The sequence below is a fragment of the Carex rostrata genome, chromosome 7 (assembly GCF_964058835.1).
Source record: "Carex rostrata chromosome 7, lpCarRost1.2, whole genome shotgun sequence".
Classification (NCBI taxonomy): domain Eukaryota; kingdom Viridiplantae; phylum Streptophyta; class Magnoliopsida; order Poales; family Cyperaceae; genus Carex; species Carex rostrata.
This window is the reverse complement of record NC_135924.1, coordinates 7562170-7587783: the sequence shown is the minus strand read 5'-3', so window position 1 is coordinate 7587783 and position 25614 is coordinate 7562170. Positions and strand designations below refer to the sequence as shown.

Sequence of the window (25614 nt, the reverse complement as noted above, 5' to 3'; positions counted from 1 at the left end):
AAACTTTATAGTAAACTATTAATTATTAAATGAGAGATCCATCAAACGAAATCAAATAAGGAAGCTATAGCGCTCTATGCAACATGAGCTGTTTTTTTTTTTCTTTTTCAATTTATATGAGCTTTAAATAAAAGGCTCAGATTGAATATATTAAGATATTTCTTGAAGTAACAAAATGATACTTACTATATGGTAGTTTGAATATTTTGAATAGATTAAGATAATTAATTATGCCATGATGTCTAGGTTATTTTGAAATTTAAATACAAAAAAGATAGATTATGTCATGATGTTGAATATATTTTGAATAGAAAAAGATCGATAGTTTATGATATTAGTATTACTATAGATATTTTGAATCGCAATTTGGACTTTCTATTGGTTCAATATGAATATTATAATTTTTTAATCAATTTGATGTTATTTATTGTTCTATAAGACTTAGTTAATATTGATATTTAGTACAAATATATGATATAATTTTTATAAAAATAAAAAAAAACGCTATGTGGCATAGCTTTCGCTATAGCGACGCTATTCGCTATAGCTTTTTTTTAGGCTTCCCGCTATGACGCGATAAACGCTATTTAGAAACTTGCTTTAGTGGAATAAATGATCTACCACTATGAATATTAAATGAATAATAATTGTCGAATAATTAAATTATTATATGAGTTCATATCCATTAAATGGGTCCAAGTGTCTAGATAGTTGATTTACACCCTGTTTGGATGGAGAGTAGAGAAGGAATGAGAGGTAAAGAATAGAAGGGATGAGAGGTAAAGAATAGAAGGGAATGAAATGAAATAAAAATGAAGATTAACATATTTATCATTTTCGTGTTTGGATGATTATGAGAGAAAATAAATTTAACTTTCATTTTCGTCTTATTTTTTGTTTGGTTGATTAAAATTTAGGAGGTTAATGAGAAATTCGGTGACTGTTGTAGGTTTGAGGAAAAAGTATTGTATGAGAATTATATATGTAAGATATAGGGTTGAACATTTGTGTCATTTTTTTTTAAAATATTTGTAACAATTTTTTTTCATCCGTTACATCTCAATTTGAGAGAAAAACTGATTCTATTAATTATAATGATACAAGGTTAAACTTTTCACCTATTGTACCCTTCACCTCCGACATACTTTTATCAACCAAACACAATTCAACGGAAATTTTTTGTTCCTTTCCATTCCCTCCCTCCCTCTACTCTCCATCCAAACAAGGTGTTAGGATCTCTCCCTCTTCTTTCATAGGAGTTTCAGCGCTTTGAATTATTTGTTTTATAATTGTGGAAATGTGTATGCTCAGCTTCATATAATCTAAACTTTGTTCTGGTTAACAGGTGGACTTCTGTGCAGCCCATTTATGTAAAACTTTGTTTTTATAAAATGTAATTTGTCTACGGACTATTGGTCCAAAAAAATATCCTAACAAATATCAATTTGATTTGTTTTCCCAACTGTTTTGTTTTCTATGGAACAAATACTGCATGATCATATAGCCTAATATTTAAATATTTGATGTGAAACCCACTATAACGTTAATAGGCGAAAAATATCACTTGTCTGCTAATAAGCATTCATATATATTTGATATATATAGCTGAAATATTTAATTCAAATATATTTGATATAGATGGCTCAAATATTTGATATATTCAATTGATATAGATGGCCCTAATATTTGATAGCTGAAATATTTAATTCTAATATATTTGATATAGATGATCCAAATATTTGATATATTCAAATATAAATATCAAATATATATGAATGCTTATTAGAATACAAGTGATATTTTTCGTCTATTAACACCATACTGAGTCAAATATTTATTGTACATGCTCTAGAAATGAGGTGAAAACTGAACCGGGTTCGAACTGTGCGAAAACTGGGCCGGGCTCACGTGCTCTTCAGACGGTCGCGTGAGCGCCATCCAGCTAGGCAATCGCAAACTTACAGGCTCTCTCTCGCCGACCGTCGCCAACCTCACCGGCTTGACCAAACACGAGCTTCAGTCTAACACTCTCTCGGGCCCACTCTCTGACATCTCCGTTCTCGCACTTCTACAGAGTCTGCTTCTCCACAACAATCAGTTCACCTCCAGCCCGTCAAACTTCTTCTCTGGTTTATCTTCTCTGTAAATAGTTTCGCTCGACAATAACCCGTTTCAGCCGTGGGTTATACCCGATTCGTTAAGCTCAGCGGCTTCTCTGGTCAACTTCTCGGCAGTTAACACAAACTTAACAGGTGCTCTCCCGTCTTTCCTCACCACCACTTTCCCTTCATTCAGCCACCTTGCATTGTCATTCAACTACCTAACCGGGTCTGTACCTGTTTCTTTTGCTTTGTCCCCGATAAGGTCTCTATGGCTAAACAATCAGCAAGGACCACCCGTTTCACTGGTGACATTGGTTTCCTCTCCAACATGACCTCCTTAAATCAAGTATGGTTCCACTCCAATGACTTTTCAGGTCCTATACCTGACCTTTCGGGCTTGAAATCTCTCACTGAGTTAGAATTAAGGGATAACAGCTTAACCGGGCCAGTACCTCAATCACTCAGCAAGGTGACTCTGACCAACAATTTTCTCCAAGGCCCAGTACCTGTTTTCCCAAAACATTCCTTACTTCTGTCGCTTGTTGCCTTCCAATCTCATTTAATTCTGGATCCAAATGTCCCTGTTTATATGAGATACGAATTTTTCTCTCAACGGATGGAAACTTTTACTACATAAAATATACAAATGTGCTGCTATATCAGAAATTTAACTTATCATTTAGTAATTACTTTTCGTCTTGTAAATAAAATACGCAAATCAAATCGAATGTAGTCAGTCTCATGAGTAATGAAAATTGTTCGCAAAAAAAAAGAAAGAAATTTAAGCCCAGAACCTATATATACACACAAAAAATAAAATGACTCTGGAAACCCAAATTCTTTCATCCAAACAAGGGGAAGAAAGGAAGATAGAGAGGGAAACTACCAGGATATGAAAGAGAAGGAGCGTGTCATGAAAACATGATGGAGAGCTGAAACCTTCTCCTTTTTCTCATTGCACATTTATGTGTTTTCTGCACTTTCATCTGACATATATGACAAAATTACTAGGTGAGCAAAAAGAAAAGGGGCGGGACCTGGGATTTTTAAATGGGCCTTTAAAAGGAGTAGAAGTTTTTAACTTAAATTTTATATTCCATGATTTAGTTTTGTAATATTGTAATGTAGACTGATTTCCAGTTTTTTTTAGTGAAAAAAATACCTACGGATTTATTATCAAAAAAAAAAGAAGAAGAGGTGAGTATGATGTGGACCGTGACATATATTTAGGCCGTTCGATTCGTATCATGCATATCAAATAGCGCTATGATTTTGTAAGAAAGACCTTTATGATCAGCGCAAAATTTAATTGGACAATAAATCCTTTTTTAATGTATTATATTATAGTTGCAATTACGGAGAATTTTGTATTTATAGAAATTAATAAAAAAAAGTGATACGGAAATAGAAAAGAGCATCTCCATTTCAACATTTATATAAAGATCGGGATCTTGATCTCAATCCAAACTTTAATATTATATTAGTTCTGCAAAAATTCAAATCAATTTGGATCCGTACCATTGAGTCATTGACACCGATCCAAAAAGTGATTTTTTTTGTATTTTAATAAATAGTAGATTCTTTAATTTTTGTTGTTTTCTCTGTTCAAATATTAGAAAATATTTTTATATTTTTGGAAAAACGGATGGAGTATCATGGAATTTGAATTTACTAGAGGAACTGTTACAAATAGCTTAGATCAATAATTTTTAGGTTGAATTTTTTGTCTATAAAAAAATAAAAATGTTTCTTTGTGTGTTGTTGGAAAAATAAAAATTAAATATTTGGATCTGAGTTATTGATCCTGGTTCAGGAAACAAATCTGCTGAAATCCTAGGGGATTTCAGGAACTTGAATTTCTCATTTCAACGGTCTATATGTTTCAATATATATTTTGAGATTTGTGCATAAAAACTTTCTGCTTTGAGATTCGTGTATACAAAATTTAGACGGTTGAGTTTAGTATTTAAGGGTCCCAGCAGATTTGATTCCCTCGGTTCAAACCTTGAATCTGGGTCAATAAAAAAAATTCGTGGTCCTCTAGTGCATTCAAATTCTAAGGTATTTCATCTATTTTCTATAAGTCATTTTATATTTTGAATATTTTAATATTTTTCTAAATTCACTTTCTAGAAAAATAGATGAATTACCTTAGAATTTGAATGTCCTAGAAGAACCACAATATTCTTTTATTGACTCAGATCCAAAATTTAAACCGGGATTAATAACTCAGATAAAAATATTTATATTTTTTTTCCAGCAACACACTAAGAATATTTTTATTTTTTTGCAGCTATAAAAAATTCGGTCTGAAAAATATTGATCGGATTATATATCACAATTGTTTTTAGTAAATTCAAATTCTATTGTGGTACTCCATCTGTTTTCTAAAATATAAAAATATTTCTAATATTTTAATGAACAAACAAAAAAAAAATGCAAAATTGGATTGGTGTCAACGATGCCATCCAAATTTTTGTGATTTCCTTCTGTGCGAAAAATTAAAATTATTAAAGTTTGAATCAGTATCATTGAATTCGATTCATAAATTTGAATCGGAACCAAAATCTCCATCGTTCTATAAATATTGTAAATTTGTAATGAAAACACCTTTTCTTTTCTCGTACCTTCTTTTATTATTAATTTCTATGAATAAAAAATTCTCGCAATTATGAGTTGTGAACTCAGGATGAAAGTCTACTAGGGGCTATCCTGCGACAAAGATAGAATCGACTAACATTGGGTCCCATAAATCTCTACAATGCTGCCAAAAATCAATCCTTTTTGGGTTTTTGCTATAATGCAACATGGAATATGCAGGAGAGATAGATAAGAGGGTTGGTTCAAATAATTAAATGGGGTTGGACCCCAAGCCTTTTCCTTGATCTAGCAGTGGACTGGTCTTTGGCTCTAAATTCCAAATCCCTGGATGCTGCTCACATCAGTACAAAGGCAGAGCCGCAGAGGCAGCCCTTCCTCTCAAGTTTAACACTTACTCATCTTCTGTGTTGCTTGCACATTAACACTAGCACCCTCATATTGTTAAATGTTATTTTATAAAATAATTTCATCCTCGTGGGAAAATTAATTCATGCCAAGAGAAGAAATTTTTTTTTGAAATAAATTAGTTATAAGATTGGTTGGGAGGTATAAAAGAAGAAGGGGAAAAAAAATCAATACTAGTTTTTTTTTTTAAAAGGCACTGAATATTTTCTAAAACGTAAATCTATCATAATAAAATATTAATTTTTTAGTATGAAATACAATTCATAAGACTATTACTAATGAACAAAAAGCCACAAATACAGTTATCATTTGTAAAGATTATGTTTAAAAATTAAGTCGTTAATACCATATAAATTTAAATAAAGTCCATACTTTTAGATGATAATTTATATTAGTCAATTTGTATGGAAGTCACTTGACATTTATTTGTATTGTTGGTGATCTCATATAAATACTAGATAATTTTTTTGCCCATCAAATTTTCACTTTAAATCTTAATTCTAAATCTCAATTGCAATAAGGCCGAAACTTTAGTTTAAAAGGGAAAAATACAAGGCTTCGTTAAAGTGTTGGCTTGCAACAAATGGTGCTTTAAACATTTATTATTGACAATTATACTCCTTTCTCCCCAACTTGTACTTGTTAATTGGAGATAACGAACTCTCCAAATACCCATTTTCATAATAAGTAAAAAATTGTCCAGACAAATGACCAAACCATTTTTGAATATTTATAGAGTTATTATTTTAAAATTGATTTATCTAATTTACAAAAAAAAAAAAAATTAACTGACGTTATCAACATAATAAAAAAATGAATACCATATTGGCACACGTTTGATTTTTATTTTAACTTTTCGTATTTGATTTTAGTTTATTTTATAGAAATGATTGTATTAAAAAAAAATCAAAATCCATATAATTAATTTTTATTCGACAAATAGAAATAAAAATAATAAAAAATAAGTATATGTTTTAGATTTGAAATAAATATTGGAAAATGCATAGTAAAATTCAGAAAGAAAATCCAAATAAAAATATAATTATTAGAAGCATTATTTATTCATTGTACACACAAATTAATAGTATTAAAAAAAGATTAAAAATTAGAGAGGTAATTGCAACAGATTAAAACATTCAGGAGGATGATTGTTACAAATAGAAGATTAAGAGAGAGAAATTTGGAAAATTTTGATTACCCAAATTACCAAAATAAAATAAAAATAATGCAAGGTCAAGTGATAACGTCTCCCATTTTGTTGTGCAATGGAGACGACAGAGAGTTTCAGAAAGTCTCAGGAGTTGGGTGGCCCTCGAGACTCAGTTCACAGCAATTTGATTGTTTGTCATCATTTGACCCTCCAAAATGAGAAAGGAGTTTTGGGTCCAATGGGCTTGACAACCGTCCGATTCGGTTTAAGTTCCGTGCACACGACAATTGATGCGAGCGAGCACGAATATTAAAGACGTGGGTACAGATTTATAGCATATTGTACGGTCCTAGAGCCCATTCAAACATAAAGTAGGTCCAATGCGTATCCTCTGAGATATCTCAACTTTTGAGTGACCGACGTGTTCGGTGGCTATTCGGGGGTGATGTAGGGGTCAGTATTATGTGTGCTTTGAGATTCGTGCAGAGCGTATTTAAACGGTTGGGATTTTCCACAAAGTCACGAAAAGTTTGAGATATCTCAGAAGATACGAATTCGATTGCCTCTAACATCCCAGCTTCAAGTCCCCTGTAGCATACCCCCGTATAGCAATTTATAAAGAGAGTCGATACAATAGAGATAAACTGACTATGGTGGCGATTCACCATTAAATAGCTACTGATTAGATGTTCCAGGGAATCTGCATCACAAGATTTGAGAGTTCTCGGGTTCCCTTCCCTTTTTTTTTTTTTTTAATTTATCTGAGCGAATATTAATTAACAGCTCAAACCATACTTTATTAATCACATTTAAGAGTTTTATTTTGAAAACTTGGAAACGACTTCCAAGATTATATTATAAAGACAAATACCTAGCTTGGGAGTTGGGAATAGTAAACTAATTAAGCACCCCCCTGTAAAATACGACAACCATTCAATAACAATAACATACAGAAACATAGAAAAAGTCACTGCGACATCTTAATTATTCGTCTCTGCTCCAAATTAATTGTATCCGTCAAAATTGTAAAAAAGGAAGTTCAACATTTGCCCTTTTCATTTGAGATATCATTCCCATTTAACTATATTAGTTGGATCATTTGGTTTCTCCGCCGACCAAACTGAAGCTTTCTCCGCCCAAACTGAAGCTTTCTCCGCCGACCTTCTCTTCCCCTTTTCCTGCTTCTCCCTCCACGGAGTTTCTCCTCCTCCTCAGCTTCAAGAAGTAGTTGGATCATTTGGTTTTCGGGAGCTGTAACTTGGACCATGTGGTTTCTTTGAACAAGTCCTTGCTCACAAGTGAGAGATTGCAAGGTACAATATTATCCTATCTTCTAATTTCATTTTTTAGAGCATAAAACTTTGAAATTTGCATCAATGCTCTTTGTGTACATTCTCACTTGTGCATCAATGCTCTTCTAATTTGTTTGATTCATATTATTAGTTTAACTTCAGGTTGCATATGTTCATTATTTTTAGTTTAGGTAATCAGAATAGATAGATTTACATGTTTTAACTCCAACAAAATAGTGGGGAAAATCAATAATAAAAAAACTAAAACAAGTTGGTTTTGCTTCATTACTGTCAGTCCTGCTGTGTGTTTTTACCCCTAGAAGCTAAACTTAGCAATATTTAGATTCAACGTGTATATTGCTTCCCTAAAAGCTTATGAGAAGCAAGATTTGAAATAAACAAGCAATATAGCAATTGATAATATAAAAGAGATTTATATTATTTTTTAGATTGCTACAAATCTGATCTAAATGTTAATTTTTTTTTTTAACATTGATTTTTAACAGGACCAATAAGAGATAGGAACTTCTCCTTAGGCGTTGCCAGCTACTCTTCTCTATTATCTCGGTGAGATTCCAAAATCAATTACTGCATTTAGATAAATGCCCTTTGGAATGCTTACAAAATGATAAATTAGGATCATTAACAGAAAAACTAGGGTTTTCTTAGAAGCGTTACCATTCTAGCACAGAGGACAATGGGAATTGAATTTAAATTATATTCTTAGAATCCAGGATGAATAAACTTGACCATTATTTGCAATATTTGTTCACTGTAGGCTAAGGGTTTGAGAAAATGACCCTAATAATTATGAATTTTCTCAAAAGGGCAAACTTGTCTTGGTGTTTGATAGATGAAACTCTTTGGTAAGTTTAGGATCCTAATGCTGTCATGTTGCTTATAGAATTTTCTTATATTCAATTCTCCAAATATTTAATTCTGTCCTTCATGCTCTTAAGGCTCTTCGGGACGAGACTCTGGAGCTCAGGTTTTTGCTGCAAAAAGCTTTCTTGAGTTTAATAGATTTTGCCCAAAGTATGCTCTTATCTTCTCAAAAGATTGACATCGAAATTATAACCCACGAAAACTTAGTCCTATGTTTTTTAAATATTTCCAATATAGATCAATTCGTGCACTGAGTCCTTTGAAATCAATCCTTATCTATCAATTAATAACAAGGGACTGGTTCAAATTGTTCTTTTTTTGTCCTTCATGGTACAAGATATTAAGATATAAAAATGCATAAGAAACTTAATAAATCAAAGAGGACATTAGGAATTAAATTTAAACTATATTCATAGAGTCCAAGCTGAATATATACCATTATTTGCATCATTTTTTCACTATAGACTACGGGTTTGAGAAAGATGTGAACATGGCCCTAATTGTTATGAATTTTGTCTGCAACAACCAAGTTTTAAAAAAAAATGTATATATGAATTTTCTCGAAAGGGCAAACTTGTCTGAATGTTTTACAGATGAAACTCCATTCTATTTATTTGAATAATTTACATTGTATTTCTTCAGCTAAAATTTTGAATAAGCTGTGAGTACATGCAAAGTAGTCTTTTTTTAATTTTAATATTTGGCTTTGAATTAGATCTTCAATTCTCTACTGTTTATAGAACAATCAATAGATGATCTTTTTCAATTGATTTCCACTCCATCCAACAAGCTTGCAGATAGATATTGAATTTATAAAATGGTTCTCTGCACAATTTTAAAAAAAAAAAAAAAAGGAAATTAGGGTTTAAAAATTAAATAAATGCAGTTTTAATAAAGAAAAGAAATGAAAATTGTACCGGTAGCTGTCCTACATGACCAAATATGCATTCTAGAACTTTAATATATGTTTTATATTGTTAGTATTACAAAATGATGTATGTTTCTTGTTGTTATGTTTGATTGGTAAACATGATGTTCAAATCAACAACGTAATCCAAAATGTCACCTTCTTCTTATCTGGTCATTCTGCTAGAGTATGGAATCCAAGCCAATAACTAAAATATTTGGGTTTGGCTCTTAAGAAGAAATAGGTTTCTGATTTTGTCAAGTATGACAGTTCTTAGACATTTTTCTGTTTACATGTGTATCTCTTATTCTTCATTCATTGTTACCAATGGTTCCAGTATTTTTCTTTGCATGCAAATATGATTTCATGGTTTTAAGGGATTGAGAAATGAGTTATATTAATCCCGAAACATCCTTTCATTAGAGATTTTAATATGCAATCTTAAATTAATGTGACCCAGCCTAAACAATTATAAGAAATGGACTATGCATGACTGTAGGCTTGGGCTGTTTGGTTCAACCAAAAATATAAATCAAAGCACATAGTTGCTGCACATAAGCTCACCTCTCAACTTCATTCTCAGATTTGCAAGGTCTGGCTTCTATGGTGCATCAATTTGTAAAATTTTTACTGGTTTGTTGGACAGCATTGCAAATATGAACAATGAAAAATTATGTACCAAGAGAATCATAATTTTTCACGATCATACACAATATATTTCCCATTTTCCATCTGGCTTTCATTAACTATTGAACTATCAACTCAATATTCATACTTGCAGTTGCAAACTGCGACAAAAGCCTCCAACAACCGGGGACATCAAGAAAGCAAGAAAGCAATTATCTGTGAAATATCCAACCAAAAAAACAACAACATGGTAGCTAACTCATCTCCACAAATGTATAAAAGAAAAGATTAAAACCCATTTTCAGTTTGGTCAACTTGGGTTTAAAATCATGTGAGCAAATTATTTTCAAGTTTGGTATGCGGATTAATACACACTGAATTTGTTTGCAGCTGTATATGGATTAATACACCCTGAATTTGTAGTATGAGAGGTTTTGAGTTATCAAGTAGCTTCAGGTAATAACTACACAGTCATATTCAAAGTCTCAAGCTACATTCAGCTCAAATTAGAACTACACCAATTGCTGGTTGATTCACATTTGGATCAAGTCCAGTTGACTCAAACAAACTAACGTATATTCTCATTTCTGCAGTAGTGACAACAACAAGTCGAAAGAAAAGCTGCAACATCCCGTTAAAAAAACTAAAATTTATTTTGTTCATTATTTCCATCTGAACAACACTAATAATGAACAACACTTCCAACTGTACAGTTTTAGTTCACAAAGTGTTAACCAAGCTTATATACAATTTGTGTTCCATAGGTATAGTCTATAAAATCATATCCAATACGATCTATATGGCTTTTATACCGTGGTTAATCCAATACTACATGCATGTACATTGTATTGGTTTCGTTTTCCTCACAGTATATCAATAAATTATATTTTTCTGTATTATCTCAATCGTCATTGCCGAAGCAAAGCAAGGCTTTGGGCTAGTTTAGTTCCATTTTGTAACTAGCAAGTGACCAGTATCTCTATTTTCTTATTTCCCTCCAATTTCTGTAACAAGCTTATATCTATTTAAAATTTCTTTTTTCAGTCTAGTACCAGAAATTAGGATCAAGCTTTATCAATGGAGAAACCATCGTCTCCTTCAAGAGACGCAGACTCCATCAACATACCTCCTATCTCAGAAGCAAAGCTACGAACCATCAAAATCGCAACCAACCCTCTGTCAAGAGAGAAGGAAGCCAACAAATCAAATCCAATATCTCCATCGATCTCCATCTCTCCTCACCTCTACTCTCCATCGCCTCCTAACTCGGCCTTTGTCTCTGCTCTGCAATCTCCTTACATTTCACCAAGAGCAATTGAACCGCCATTGAATGAGACCACGAAATCAACCCCCAACACCGAAGCAACACCTACTCCTACAATAACAACCCTCCCTTCTCCCGCTTCCTACTCTGGCAGGTCCCACTCTGACGATGTGCCGAGCACATCTCACACGGTATCAGAAAGGGACGACTTCTCTGCTGATCAGATTGACCAGAAGCCAAAGATCTCTGATGCTGGACCCCGCATATCATTCTCTTTCCCTGTGCCACGTGTTTCTTTTGGGAGGGGCCCTGGCGCCCCGACTTCCTCCAATACAAAGTTGCGGTCTTGTGATGTTTACATAGGGTTTCATGGCCAGGGTCCGAATCTCTCTCGGTTTTGCAAATGGCTGAAAGCTGAGCTTGAGCTGGAAGGCATGGCATCCTTCATAGCAGATCGGGCAAAATATTCTGATTCGCAAAGTCATGAGATAGCAGATCGGATTATCTGTTCAGCTGCTTATGGGTTTGTTGTTATAACTCCTTTGAGCTTTTTAAACCCATTTAGCTTGGAGGAGATGAGGTTTTTTGCACAGAAGAAAAATTTGATTCCTCTGTTATTCGACACAGAGATGTCAGAACTTACCAGCCTATTTGAAGGCAAATTAGAAGATAAAGAGTGCAAAGATGCTTATGATGGCTTTCAGAGATGCCATGAATACAAGCTTGAGACAAATGATACCGATTGGAGAAGTTGCATTCAAAAAGTGGTTGGCATTTTGCGATCCAAATTGGGTAGGAAGAGTATAGCTGAGAAGGAGAGAGAGGTAAGAGAAGCACTGGAAGAAGAACTGCCTTATCCAAGAAACCGGTACTTTGTCGGACGGGAGAAGGAATTGGGTGAGATTGAGACAGCCTTCTTTGGGTTCACAGATGTGCATGAAATTGAATCCAATAAACCATTATATGGGTCGAGCGGCATGTCAGATGGTTTTACGGATGAAGAAACTGATACTGTTAGCACCAAGGAGAGGTTTATTAGCTTGGAAATGAAGAAAAATAAGGAGCCAACTCTGGAGGCATGGATTGAACCGCCCATTGTTGAGTTAAATGGTAAAAACAGAAATGCAGTGCAAAAGCAGGGAAATAAGCCTAAGAAATCAAGAATTTTTGGGGGTAGCAAAATTAGTTCAAGTGTCTTCTGCGTAAATGGGTCTAGTGGAACTGGTAAAACTGAAGTAGCACTTGAGTTTGCATACCGGTACGCTCAAAGGTACAAAATGGTTTTGTGGATAGGTGGTGAGATGAGATATTTTAGACAGAATATTTTAAATTTGTCGATGAATTTGGGTGTAGATGTAAGTGCTGAGGCTGAGAAAGAGAGGGGCAGATTGCGAAGTTTCGAGGAGCAAGAGTTGGATGCATTTCAGAGGGTTAAAAGAGAACTGTTCAGAGATATTCCATATTTAGTAGTAATAGATAATCTCGAATCAGAGAAAGATTGGTGGGAGGGCAAAGATCTTCATGATTTCATCCCCAGAAACACCGGCTCCACTCACATAATTATAACTACGCGTCTTTCAAAGGTCATGAATTTTGAGCTGATGCAACTCCCACCTCTATCTCTAGCTGATGCTTTAGTGCTGATCAAGGGTAGGAGAAAGAAAGACTACCCTGCAGATGAATCAGAAATTCTAAGAAAATTTGATGAGAGGTTGGGCAGGCTGAGCTTTGGCCTCTGGATGGTGGGGTCACTCTTGTCGGAACTACTTATACAACCCTCTGAATTGTTTGAGGCAGTTGAGCGGGTCTCAATTTACGACAGTGCATTAAATACTGGTGGAAATGATGATGGGTTTTGGAGGAACAATTCATTTCTAATGAAGGTTTTCATATTTTGTTTCGCATTAATGGATCGGGCTAATAGGGGTACGCTGGCTTCACGCATGGTACTATCTGGTTCATGGCTTGCTCCTGCACCAATTGCATCCAGTCTATTGGCTTCAGTGGCTAACAAGCTCCCATCTAAAATGAACCCATTTCAGCTGTGGAGCCGGTCCATTACCATGGCAGTCTGTTGTGGGTCAAATTTATGTCTCACGACCCAATCCCGAAAGACCGAGGCTGAGTCTGCCTTGCTATTAGTGAAGCTTGGTTTAGCAAAGAGAGCAAACAAACAATCGGGTTGTTGGATTCAGTTACACCGGATAACCCAATTATTTGGGAAGATTCGTGGGGGGTTAGAACCGGCAATCAGTGCGGTTCATGGTGTTGTTAGATCAGGTAACCCAGGGTCGAATTCTGACCATCTGTGGGCCTCAGCTTTTCTCGTATTCGGTTTCAAATCAGAGCCACCAAACGTATCACTCAAACCAGTAGAAATGGTACTATTTATTAAGAAAACTGCATTGCCTCTTGCGATTCAGTCATTCATGACCTTTTCCCGTTGCAGCTCAGCCCTTGAACTTTTGAAAGTTTGTACAAACGTCCTTGAAGAAGTTGAGAAATCATTTGCATGCCAGATCCAAGAGATGAACCGGGGGCCATTTTGCTGGAGAAAGAAGAAAAAGGAGGTGCAACAGTCGAACCAAAAGGTGGATGAGTTGGTGTGGCAAGAGGTCACGCTTCTCAAAGCGACCTTACTTGAAACTAGGGCCAAGTTGTTGCTCAGAGGGGGGTTGTTTGACAGTGGAGAGGAGCTGTGCCGAACTTGCATTAGTATTCGCACAGTCATGCTTGGTCACGGCCATACACAGACTCTGGCTGCACAGGAGACACTTGCGAAGATCGTGAGGTCTAGAACAAAGATGTGATGGGTAAAGGGAATATATGTAAAGGTTCTTGCTTTCTGAATTTTTCAATTCATTTTTAGGGGTGTTGTTCCAATGCGGTTTTGCTTATGTATTGGTACACAATGGAGAGTAGGTTAGAACTTAAGAAGTAATTAATGCACTTGATGGTTCTTTCACTGGCTTAATATTTCTAGGGATAATTTTCTATGTACCCTTAAACACATTTTTAATTTCTTATTTACCCCTCAACACTTAAAATTATCTCATATATCTCTCAAATATTGCAACTGCTTTTTATTTACCCATCACTTTGACTATTCTAAATTATCTCTAGTTCAATTATAAAAATCCTTGATTGACCTTTGATTAAAAATTAGAAAGACAGAATTGCCCTTTTCTTTTCTAAATTATCTCCAGTCCAGGATTCAACCTCTCCATCCCCAAGCAATGCGGGGCAGGGATAAAGCAGCAGAAAAAGGGACTCCTCAACTTATAACAGGCCCCATAATCTTTTAGTTTTTAGTTTTTTTTTTTTTTTTTTTTATATCGTTTTGTAGCATGTTAACTTAGGTTTTGATGTAGGATTTATTTTTACCAGTAGCTTTTTCTTGTAACTTATAATGTAGGGTTTATTTTCGGTACCACTAAACTCTTGTAATGCGTTCTCAATATTAATAAGCTCCAAACTTTATTAGTCAAGATGAACAAAGTAATGAACTTCTTCAATAAGCTTTACCCAGACCTATCAACTCAAAGAAAGCTAAATCAAGAAATAAAAAATAAAACTCAGCCTCTTTGCGAGCTCATTATTTGATGTGGCATCATGTGGATTGTTATCTAATCATTTAGAAAAGAACTCGTGACGGATTTATGATAGAGGAAAGTTGAAAGACAAAAAAATAAATAAATAATAATTGTCATCATTTTCTCATGCTTTACTCAATGGAAGCGGGTAGTTTTTTTTTCTGAAGGTTGGAGGTCAAGCCACCCATTTAATATCTTTGAAATACAACAAAAGATTTCTCCCATCTGGATTTCGAACCCATGATTTTTCATATAGAGACCATGTGCCTTTGCCACTAGATCAAATACTAGTTCTTAATGGAAGCGGGTAGTTGATGATCATCAAATTAAATTCAATCCGATGTTTAATAATATTGGTCCGATTCGTGTTAAGATTCATACAAAGTTAAATTGTCTAGTGATACAAGTCGTTTGTGAAAATCTCAACGTGAATCTAACGATTTAGACCGAGCATAAGTTGAATTTAATCCGATGGCCATCAAACGCCTATGTTCCCTTATTCTTATCTGATTTTATCCATACTATCGATTTCAGATAATTTTGTTTTATACACTATCGATTTCAGATAATTTTGTTTTACACCACTATTATTTGACCGCTGAAATATTTAAAATCTGCTAAAATCTTTAATTTTATTATTTTTTTGATAAAAAAAATTGGTATTCTAATTCCAAAATCAAACAAAAGACTTGATACAGATCGCATTAAAGTGCAGTTTATTTTACTAAGTCCAGCCCTTGACTAGAGCCCAAATATTTAGATGATGAGATCCCTCTTAAAAATCTCCATTATTTCATTCCTGTCAAGTACATATTTGGATTTTTTCATGCACCGGGCCTCAACCTATGAAGCCGCAAATAGGGGTGGTAAAAATGTTTGTGATTTGTTCTTTGATTTGGTAATATTTGGTACAAAGCTTAGTCGAATAAATTAAAAACATTTAACAATTGAAGCTATCAAGCTCAAATCACTCAGGAATAGATCTTAAATTAAGTCCAGCACGTTCAAAAGCAACTAGCGAAATGCCTCGCTTTGCTCCAGCAGTGGTAACTGGTAACTGATATAGAATGTATGAGTTGTTGGTCAAATAACGAAAGAAAAATAGAAAACAAATTTTTGTTTATGATAGTAGACTACAGACGAAATATTTAAATATGTAGTAAATTTTTTTTAGAGCAATGCAGAAGCTGTCGGGTTGAATATGGAGTAAGTTAATTGATTGAAAAATAATTTCATTTATTATGTTTTTCTTAACAATTTAAGTGTGAAATAAAACTTCACCTCTTACTCACAATCAAGTACATGACCTTAAATCATTTTTCCAACCAAATCTCCAAATTATATTCCACCAATACATACATAAAGAAAATAGTTAGGTAGCTAGTGACATAAACAATAATAATCTTATTAATTTCTTCATACATAACCTTACATCAAATTGAACAGCAAATAATTCCCATTATACTAAGACTTCTTAAAACACTTGAACAAAACAATTCAGCAACGAAAATGAAACGAAGCACTATTCCACTAGATTTCAATTAGTCGAGGTCTCCGGCAGTGACCCCATCCAAGCCGGTGGCATCATCCCGGTTTGATCCTGAACTGTTTGAAGCAAAGGTGGCAGCATACGATACACACCTGCCACCTCCTTCATGGCCCCACCTTCACCGCCGCCTTCACCACCATTAGTCCATATACTGATTTTTGGTTGTAATCCCTTGACTCCATCGGCATTGATCTTCGCTATCTCTTGGTACATGCGCCCGTTAATCATCAGATAATCGCGCAGACAATTGTAATTTCCACCTAATGCATGCAGTAATGATTCTAAATAGGTGCTTTGAGCTTGAGCCAGCACCAGTAAACCCTCTGCCTCCTTTTGTTTTGCGTAAAGTTGTGCATCGGCATCCTTTTGCCGAGCAAAGAATTCAGCCTCAGCTGCTGCTCGTCGCCCCTCGGCAATTCGCTCTTGCTCGTAAAGCAGGGTTTCTGCAGCCTTTTGCCTCCTGTAGACCTCTGCATTTGCTTCTTGCATCTAAAAATAAATCATCTCATGTATATAAGACATGTAATGCAGAACATCATCACCAAAATCAAGGATTTGCTTTTCTTAAAAAAATTTGGGAAAAATTTACTATATTTTCTTTATTAATGCATCAAGTGTAGGTACTCTTTTATAAAATAAAAATTATATATATAACCAGAAAGGTCTGTTAATTTCAAATAATTTTTCATACAAGAATAAAAAGATTAAGAAATTAAATCATACCTTCGTCTCATAGTCGACTATCGCCTTACTAAGATGCTCGGCTTTGAGCTTCTCCGTCTGACGCATGGCATTCCTTTGTTCCACCTCCATTTGCAATTCAGCATCTCTTATTGCAACTGCCTTAGTTGCCTCAACCTGTGCCAACTTTGCCTCCCTCTCCCAGCTTGCCTTCTTTTTTGCTAGCTCGGTGTTCGCCTCAGCCACCTCAGCCTCCCTTTTGTTTTCATAGATCTTCACCTCAGTCGTCACCTTTACCTCCTGCTTCTTCGCTTCTCCATCTCTTTGTTTCGTATATATTTTAGTCTCAGCATCGACCTTAGCCGCATTCTGCTTCGTTTCCCCTTCCCTCACCTTTGCACCTACATCTCCCTTCATTTTTGCCTCGGCCACATCAACCTTCGCCTGATTGGCCGCCTCCTGCTGTGTCTTCTGGCCAAGAAAAGAGAAATACTCGCTACCGCGAACATCTACCAACTGCTTCACATTCGCATTGTAAATTATCAGCCCAAATTGGTTTAGTTCCAATTGTACATTCTCAAAGACAGCATGCTTGAACTCCTTAGTGCCTTTGAAAATCCCCTCCATTGTCATCGAAGCAGCGAGAACACGAGTTTCTCCCTCGATCACACCTTGCACGAGCTCTTTGACATGGTTGGACAGCTTGTCGTGCCGTGATATGAGTTTGGCGTACTTCAAGAGGGCTTCATCGTCGTCGGTTCGGGGACCAATGGTGAAGACAGCTGGAAGGATAAAGGGTAGTTTCTCGGAGCTCATTGCTTGAACCTCAAAAGTATAATTGACGGGTGAGATGTCAAATCGGCTGCATATTTGACCTGGCATGATCCATGCCTTCTTGACAAGCTTGATGTCTTTGATTCGAAATCCAGTGATGGCTAGGTACTCGGAGGCACCGGCTACCCGGAAATATGCCATTGCAATTGTAATTTAGTGTGGATAATGTTGAGAACAAGAGAATATTTAATCAATGATTAGATGAATCTGAATTACATTTATTGAAAGGGTTGTGTTTGTGTGTGTGTGTATATATACAGGGGGAGAAGGGAAGTACTGAGAAATTAAGGAGCTCTTGTAATTTTTTTTGGGATGATTCCTGTTATATAACTTTATAGTCATTGATTAATTCTAATTATTGCATGGATAAATACTAATGAGATATGAGTCGTTGACTAGCTAGTTCAAACTTCAAACGAAGAATTCTTCAAACAAAAAATTGCCAACAAATTAATTAAGCCAAACGCGTTTTTTTTTTTTTTTTTTTTTCCTACCCAGCGACTTTTTATATATACCACCCAACTACAATGAAAACTCATGTTCTTACGCGGCTACGTTAAGCCAACGAGTTTGCAATTAGTATTATATATATTTTTGGGAAAATTTCTACTGTACCCATCAAAACTTTTAAAATAGTCAATATCCCCATCAAAACATTTTGATATCCAATATACCCATGAAAATTAAACACTCTTTCTTCTATACCCATTTATTCATTACATCTATTGTTTAATTATTTTAAAAGTTAAATTGACAAATTTACCCCTTCTTTTCAAATGGAGATGTTCTTTAAAAGTTGAGATTGGATTGAATTGAATAAGAGAAAAAGTATACCGTGGGAAATCCAAATATAACACTACTGAAGTAACTCAACGGAAAAACAAATTCTACCATTTTCGGCAATAATTCTCATTGCATTAGGTTGCCTCTTTTTTCCTTTTTGTTTGATAGTTATTATGTTGACCTGATCTAAGGATACTCGCTCCCTAAGGTCAATTGAACTTCTTTATAAAATTTCTTATAAAGGCTATGTGATTTCTTCCAAAAACAGAGTCCATTTCATCAAAAATTAATCTCTTCTTCTCTTTTGTCAGGCCCCTAACCTGAGTTTGATAATCAAAGTATAATTTGAACAAATATTCAATGAATTGAATCAATTTCGAAGAAAATTTAAGAACCCAAAAAAGTACGACATACAAAAATGAATAGGTAGAAACCACAAAATTCTTATTCGATAATGTGATCCAACTGGTTACAATGATTATCTATTTGTAGGCAAAACTGTTAAAGAACAAAAATTCGAATTCTATCAAATGGATCTTGAGAATCAATATTGTGCTGACATCTCAGCATCTATGTCAGTGTTCTTTGTTGATATTCTGTTGTGACAAAGTGGGACCCAACTCCAAATATGCTTCTTTGTATCACTATGATTTACTACTCAAATGATCAGTTAGAGTTAATTTCTAGTGCAACTGTACTAGCAGCTATCATCTTTTGCCAAATACCGAGACCTTCAGTTTCCATGATCAAAGCGAATGAGTTTAGGCAAAAAGAGATGAAGAGTCTCTTCACTTTTTTCTCCTGTTCAATTCAACCTTGCCTCCAAAGGACATCTCCATTTGAAAAGAAGGGGTATATTTGTCTATTTAACTTTTAAAATAACTAAATAATAGATTTAATGAATAAATGGGTATAGAAGAAAGAATGTTTAATTTATATGGGTATATTGGATATTAAGATGTTTTGATGGGAAAATTGGCTATTTTGAAATTTTTGATGGGTACGCCAGAAATTTTCCCTATATTTTTTGTATAGTTCTTGTTTTATTCAAAGTCAACTAATTGAACTAGCTTTTTCTTTTTCTACAAGTCTCAACACTTGTAAATTAATCTACATTGGACAATATATATATAAATTAATCTACAAGTCTCAAAAATTATTGTAACTTGATCCTTTTTCATATATATATATATATATATAGAGATGGGCTACGGTGAGTTGTGAAGTAAAGGGACTATTTTACTTAACGCTCATATTTTGCGATTTTAAAGTTCAAAATGTCGATCCGAACCGTTCATCTTGTTCTCCATATTGAAATGTGCTTGGAGACCAAATTTTACATTTTTTGGAATTTTTTTACTATTTATTAAGCAATTTTGAAAGTCGCTGATCTGATGGTCCAGAAAATTTTACTGTTTTGTACTGTTCACAGCAAAACAGCAATTTTAAAAAATGCTTAATAAATAGTAAAACAATTCCAAAAAATGTAAAATTTGGTCTCCAAGTACATTTCAATATGGATTAAACATCTAACGGTTTGGATCGGTCGTTTGGACTTTCAAAATAAAAATACGGCATGAAGTAGAAACGCGTTTTACTTCGCAACTCACCGTAGCCCATCTCTCTCTCTCTCTCTCTCTCTATATATATATATATATATATATATAGAGGAGGGATCAAGTTACAACAAGTTACAACAAGCATTATTTACATTTTCAAAGTCCAAATCGTCGATCCATACCGTTAGATGTGATCTCTATAATAAAATGTGCTTGGAGACCAAATTTTACATTTGTTAGAATTTTTTTACTATTTATTAAGATGGGTACAAAATTCAATGGTATGAATTTAACTAGTTTTTATACCCACCTTAATAAATAGTAAAAAAATTCCAAAAAATGTAAAATTTGGTCTCCAAGCCCATTTTATTGTAGAGATCACATCTAACGGTTTGGATCGACGATTTGGACTTTGAAAATGTAAATAATGCTTGTTGTAACTTGTTGTAACTCAAAAAATGTTGTAACTTGATCCCTCCTCATATATATATATATATACAGAGGTGGGCTACGGTGAGTTGCGAAGTAAAATGCATTTCTACTTCACGCCGTATTTTTATTTTGAAAGTCCAAATGACTAATCCGAACCGTTAGATGTTTAATCCATATTGAAATGTGCTTGGAGACCAAATTTTACATTTTTTGGAATTTTTTTGTTATTTATTAAGCATTTTTGAAAATTGTTGTTTTGTTGTGAACAGTAAAATTTTCTGGACCATCAGATCAGCGACTTTCAAAATTGCTTAATAAATAGTAAAAAAATTCCAGAAAATGTAAAATTTGGTCTCCAAGCACATTTCAATATATAGGATTTGGCTAATATGCTATGGGTAGCTAAGAGGCTTCCCGTGCTACGGCTCAATATTCGACTTTTCAAAATCCTAACGGTCGATCCGAACCGTTCATCTTGTTCTCCATATTAATATGTGTTTGGAGACCAAATTTTACATTTTTTGGAAATTTTTTACTATTTTTTTAGATTTATTGAATATCGCTGTTTTTTATGGTCCAGATTTGTCTGAAAAACAGCGATTTTCAATAAATCTAAAAAAATAGTAAAAAATTTCCAAAAAATGTAAAATTTGGTCTCCAAGCACATATTAATATGGAGAACAAGATGAACGGTTCGGATCGACAGTTAGGATTTTAAAAACTCGAATATTGAGCCGTAGCACGGGAGGCCTCTTAGCTACCCATAGCACCATAGCCAAGTCCTATATATACATATATATGTTTATTATAAGAGTTGCTAAGCCACTTCAACTCGATCAGTATAAAGTGTCTTAATGAAACATTATAATTTAAAAAAGTAGTTGATAAATCGATGACAATAATGTTAATTCCATGTGTTCTGAGGGCTAACTCTAAGCTACTGTAATTTGTGCTGTTGGATGTGAAAATCATATAAATTACCAATTTTAAATAAATGTTGACCCCATCATTAATTAGAGAAGACATTAGACATGGTGTGAATTTCGGTGCAAATGCCAAGTCTTTGAAGTCTACTTAATTTTTTTTATTTTTAACATCCAATCGCGTAAGCTTTATTGCTAAAACTAAATAAATTGCTCTTGGGTCAAAGTCCTCTGTTTACAATCGATGAAACTTTGGCTTCAAAGTTATAAATTAACATGAAATTATGGATCAGTTTCTAATATTGTTCCTAGCATTGCATGTTGATATGGTACTACGCCGGATTGGTCGTTGTCTCTATTCTTTTTCTTTGAAAAATGCTTATACAGACTCTTCTCAGACTGCTTAAGGATAGATTAATTCTAAATAATGTAGTTTGTGCACACAAAATACTACATCAAGTTAGAATTAAAAAATAAAAGGGAGTTTTATTTAAATTAGATTTCGAAAAGGCTTTTAATCATATAAATTGAATTTTTTTACTAGAGGTCCTTTAGAGACTTTGATTCTAGATTTATTACTGAATTAGATTAATTTTGTAAGGTGGTAGAACATGTGTAAATTTAAATGGTTTTTTAGGACCATACTTTTCTTGTAAAAGGGAGGTGCGACAAGGGGATCCTCTATTCCCTTTTTTGTTTATTTTAGTTACTGATGTACTTAACAAAATTTTGCAAAGAGCTAAGTTGGGATGATATGTTGATGGGTTAGGAAACTTCCCTAATGTAGGTAATATTATGAATCTGCATTTTGCAGATGATACTTTACTATTTCTTAAAACTGATAAGGATGTTCTATTGCATATTAAATGACTTCTTCTTGCCTTTGAAAATGTTTCAGGTCTTAAAATAAATTATGACAAAAGTGAAATGTACCCTCTCAATTTATCTGATTTAGAATGTGAGAAATTGGCTATTATTTTAGAATGCAAAGTAGCTTCTTTACCACTTACCTATTTAGGGATACCCATTAATAACAAAGTCTTAACTGATATAGATTGGTAACTTTTAATAGATAAGATTGAAAAGAGACTTCAAAGTTGGAAAGAGTCTTTACTCTCTTTAGGAGGTAAAGTCACCCTCCTAAATTTTGTGTTATCTGCAATCCCTTTATATTGGGTGTCTATGTATAGATTGCCTGCAAAAATTAGAAATAAAGTAGATAAAATTAGACACAAATTTCTTTGGCATGGGGTAAATTTCACAAGGAAAAAATATCACTTGATACCACCGTATTTTGCATCGGCTCAGTGGCAAATTAATTACCCAGTGGTGCAACTTGAGGCAATGGAGATGGTGGTATCAGATCATGCTCCGCTGGTGTTATCATGCAAGAATAGAGCAACCCGCCCAAAGAAAAATAGGTTTGAAATTTTCTGGTTAAAATACGAAACCCCCAGAACATTGGTTCAACAACTATGGACTCAAGAGGATGTTCATCCACAAACTAGCTTGCAAAGATTCACACAAAAAACAACAACCCTTCACAGAGAGCTGTCACAATGGCACCGAAATGCATTCTCATTTATGGATACACAACTAATCAATTGCAAAAAAGCAACTCTATTTTTTGACAGGATTGAAGAAAAGCGGCTGCTAGCGAACCATGAGCAAAGGTTAAGATGCAAGATTAAAGAACGAGCATTCGAGTTGGCAAATAACATCGAAGAGAAGTGGAGGCAACGAGCAAGATGCAAATGGTTAAGTCAAGGGGACCGAAACAGTAGATACTTTCATGCTTTTGCCTCATCACGCTTAAGAAGGAATGCAGTGTTAATTCTCAATCATGAGGGAAGGCAAATTACGGATCAAAGACTGATCAGAGATCTATTCCAACAACAGATGCAGCAAACGTTGGGTAATTCGGTTCAGGTTATGCATTTCAACCCCCAGGTCCTATACTCAACAAATCCAACACTTACACATTTAGTTGCACCAGTTAGTGAGATTGAAATTGATCTAGCGGTAAAAGCATTGGCCAAGAACAAGGCATCGGGTCCGGATGGAATCCCGAATGAGTTTCTCAAAACATACTGGCCAACCTTGAAAAATGAGATATGCAACATTGTTTGGGGCTTTTTTAATAACCAAATAGACCTCTCGGCCATTAATCTTGCTAATGTAGTTATGATACCGAAAACTGAATCCCCACAAACAGTTGGAGAGTTCCGACCGATTAGCATCATTAACATAATACCAAAGCTTATTTCCATGATTATGGCTAATAGATTGGGGCTGTCATTAAAGGATCTCATTTCTCCATACCAAACTGCTTTTATAAAGGGTCGCCAAATTACCGACAATTTTGTGGCCACTAGAGAAATTCTGCAGCACATTTCGGTGTCAAAAAAACCCGCAGTTTTTATCAAATTGGATTTTGCAAAAGCTTTTGATTCAATAGAGTGGGAGTTTCTATTTAAAGTGATGGAGGCAAGGGGATTCCCGGCAATTTGGATTGCATGGGTTAGAGCTTTATTGCAAACGGCACAATCACGAGTCTTGATCAATGGGGAATCAACAGATTTTTTTGTGCATAAGCGGGGGCTTAGGCAAGGTGACCCGCTATCCCCGATGCTTTTCAACATAGCGGTTGATGTTTTTCAACAAATGGTGGGTTCTCTAAACAAAATTTTACAAGGGAAAATTACAAGGAAAATAAATGAGGCGATATTGGCTCTTCAATATGCGGATGACACCGCAATTATTGCATCTGCGGATATCACCTCATTAATTTCCCTCAAATTGATATTAAAACTTTTTACATCCGTTTCGGGTCTTCAAATTAATTACACAAAGAGCACCTTTGTACCGATTAATGTGGAAGGGGGTATGCTTGAATGGGTGCAACAAATCCTTGGCTGCACTAAAACTCACTTTCCAGTACCATATTTAGGCATGCCATTAACAGTGAAGAAACCAACCAAGGAAATGTACATGCCATTGATTGAGAAAATAGAGCACAAACTATGTGGCTGGCAAAGCAAGATGTTATCAAGAGGTGGCCGGTTAGAACTTGTCAAGTCAGTTTTGTCGGCTATTCCGATATATCACATGACCTGCTTCCAATTACCGCAGTGGGTAATAGATAGAATTGACAGGATACGTCGAGGGTTCCTATGGGGCAAGAATAATATGAATGAAAGGGGAATATCAGTAACAAACTGGGAAACCGTGTGTTTACCGACCAAATGTGGTGGTATGGGTGTATCAAACTTAAAACTGGTTAACATATCCCTGATGTTGCGGTGGTGGTGGAAGGCCTACCATGAACCAGCAAGCCTATGGTCAATTGCCATTTGCAGAATTCGGAAGAAGGGGGCTATAACAGTCAAGCCAAAAATTTGGAATGTCACAGGATCTTTCTTTTGGTCGCAGCTTTGCAGAATTAAAAGGTTGTTCATATGGAGCACGAAATGGGTAGTAAGAGACGGTACGTCAATTTCATATTGGTACGATTCATGGCAAGAAGGGCCGAGAGCATATGCTAGGGTACCAACATCACAGAAACCGCGTATATCACTCAAAGAGGCATGGGCAGATATACAACAAATTAATCCTAATGAGCATTTCGATGGAAACCTACTCATCTTCACACAGGGAGAGGACATAATTGAGTGGAGATGGGACAAAACAGGGATATACTCAGTCAAATCAGTGTATGGAGTATTGTCAGAAGGAGGCAAAACAAGTGCAGCATTCAAAGAAACATGGCAGTGCAAGGCTCCTCCGACAGCAAGGATCTTTGCTTACTCAGTTCTGTGTACAAAATTACTGACTAGAGATGCGCTAAGGAGAAGAGGTATGCAAATACAACTCGACTGTGTTCTGTGTCGTAATTGCCCAGTAGAGTCAGTGTTGCATCTATTATACCTGTGCCCATATTCGGTAACGGTTTGGTTTGAAGTTACAAAAATAATTGATACTCCTATCATAATGCCGGCGATGACGGTGCACCTGGTTTGGGAAAAAT

At 34.9% G+C, this 25614-nt stretch overlaps 2 protein-coding genes across 8 annotated transcripts; one reads left to right on the top strand and one right to left on the bottom strand.

The window, feature by feature from the left end:
* The first annotated feature begins 7215 nt into the window (after positions 1–7215).
* Positions 7216–14275, top strand: LOC144556763 (P-loop containing nucleoside triphosphate hydrolases superfamily protein). Of its 7 annotated transcripts, XM_078305189.1 has the most exons (5): positions 7362–7571; positions 8057–8117; positions 8510–8585; positions 10124–10219; positions 11014–14275. In XM_078305189.1, exon 5 carries the CDS (start codon positions 11047–11049, stop codon positions 14041–14043), a length of 2997 nt encoding a protein of 998 aa, XP_078161315.1. In that variant the 5' UTR covers positions 7362–7571; positions 8057–8117; positions 8510–8585; positions 10124–10219; positions 11014–11046; the 3' UTR covers positions 14044–14275. The 7 variants fall into 7 exon arrangements, with proteins under 7 accessions (XP_078161314.1, XP_078161320.1, XP_078161315.1 ...); XM_078305188.1 differs by lacking the exon at positions 10124–10219 and having other exon boundaries at positions 7216–7571; XM_078305191.1 differs by lacking the exon at positions 8510–8585.
* A 1938-nt stretch (positions 14276–16213) lies between these two features.
* On the bottom strand, positions 16214–18129 carry LOC144557014 (flotillin-like protein 1). Its single transcript, XM_078305555.1, has 2 exons — positions 17099–18129; positions 16214–16864 (listed from the first exon to the last, which is right to left on the bottom strand). The coding sequence occupies exons 1-2, from the start codon at positions 18029–18031 to the stop codon at positions 16364–16366; spliced, it is 1434 nt and encodes a 477-aa protein (XP_078161681.1). The 5' UTR covers positions 18032–18129; the 3' UTR covers positions 16214–16363.
* Positions 18130–25614: the final 7485 nt, after the last annotated feature.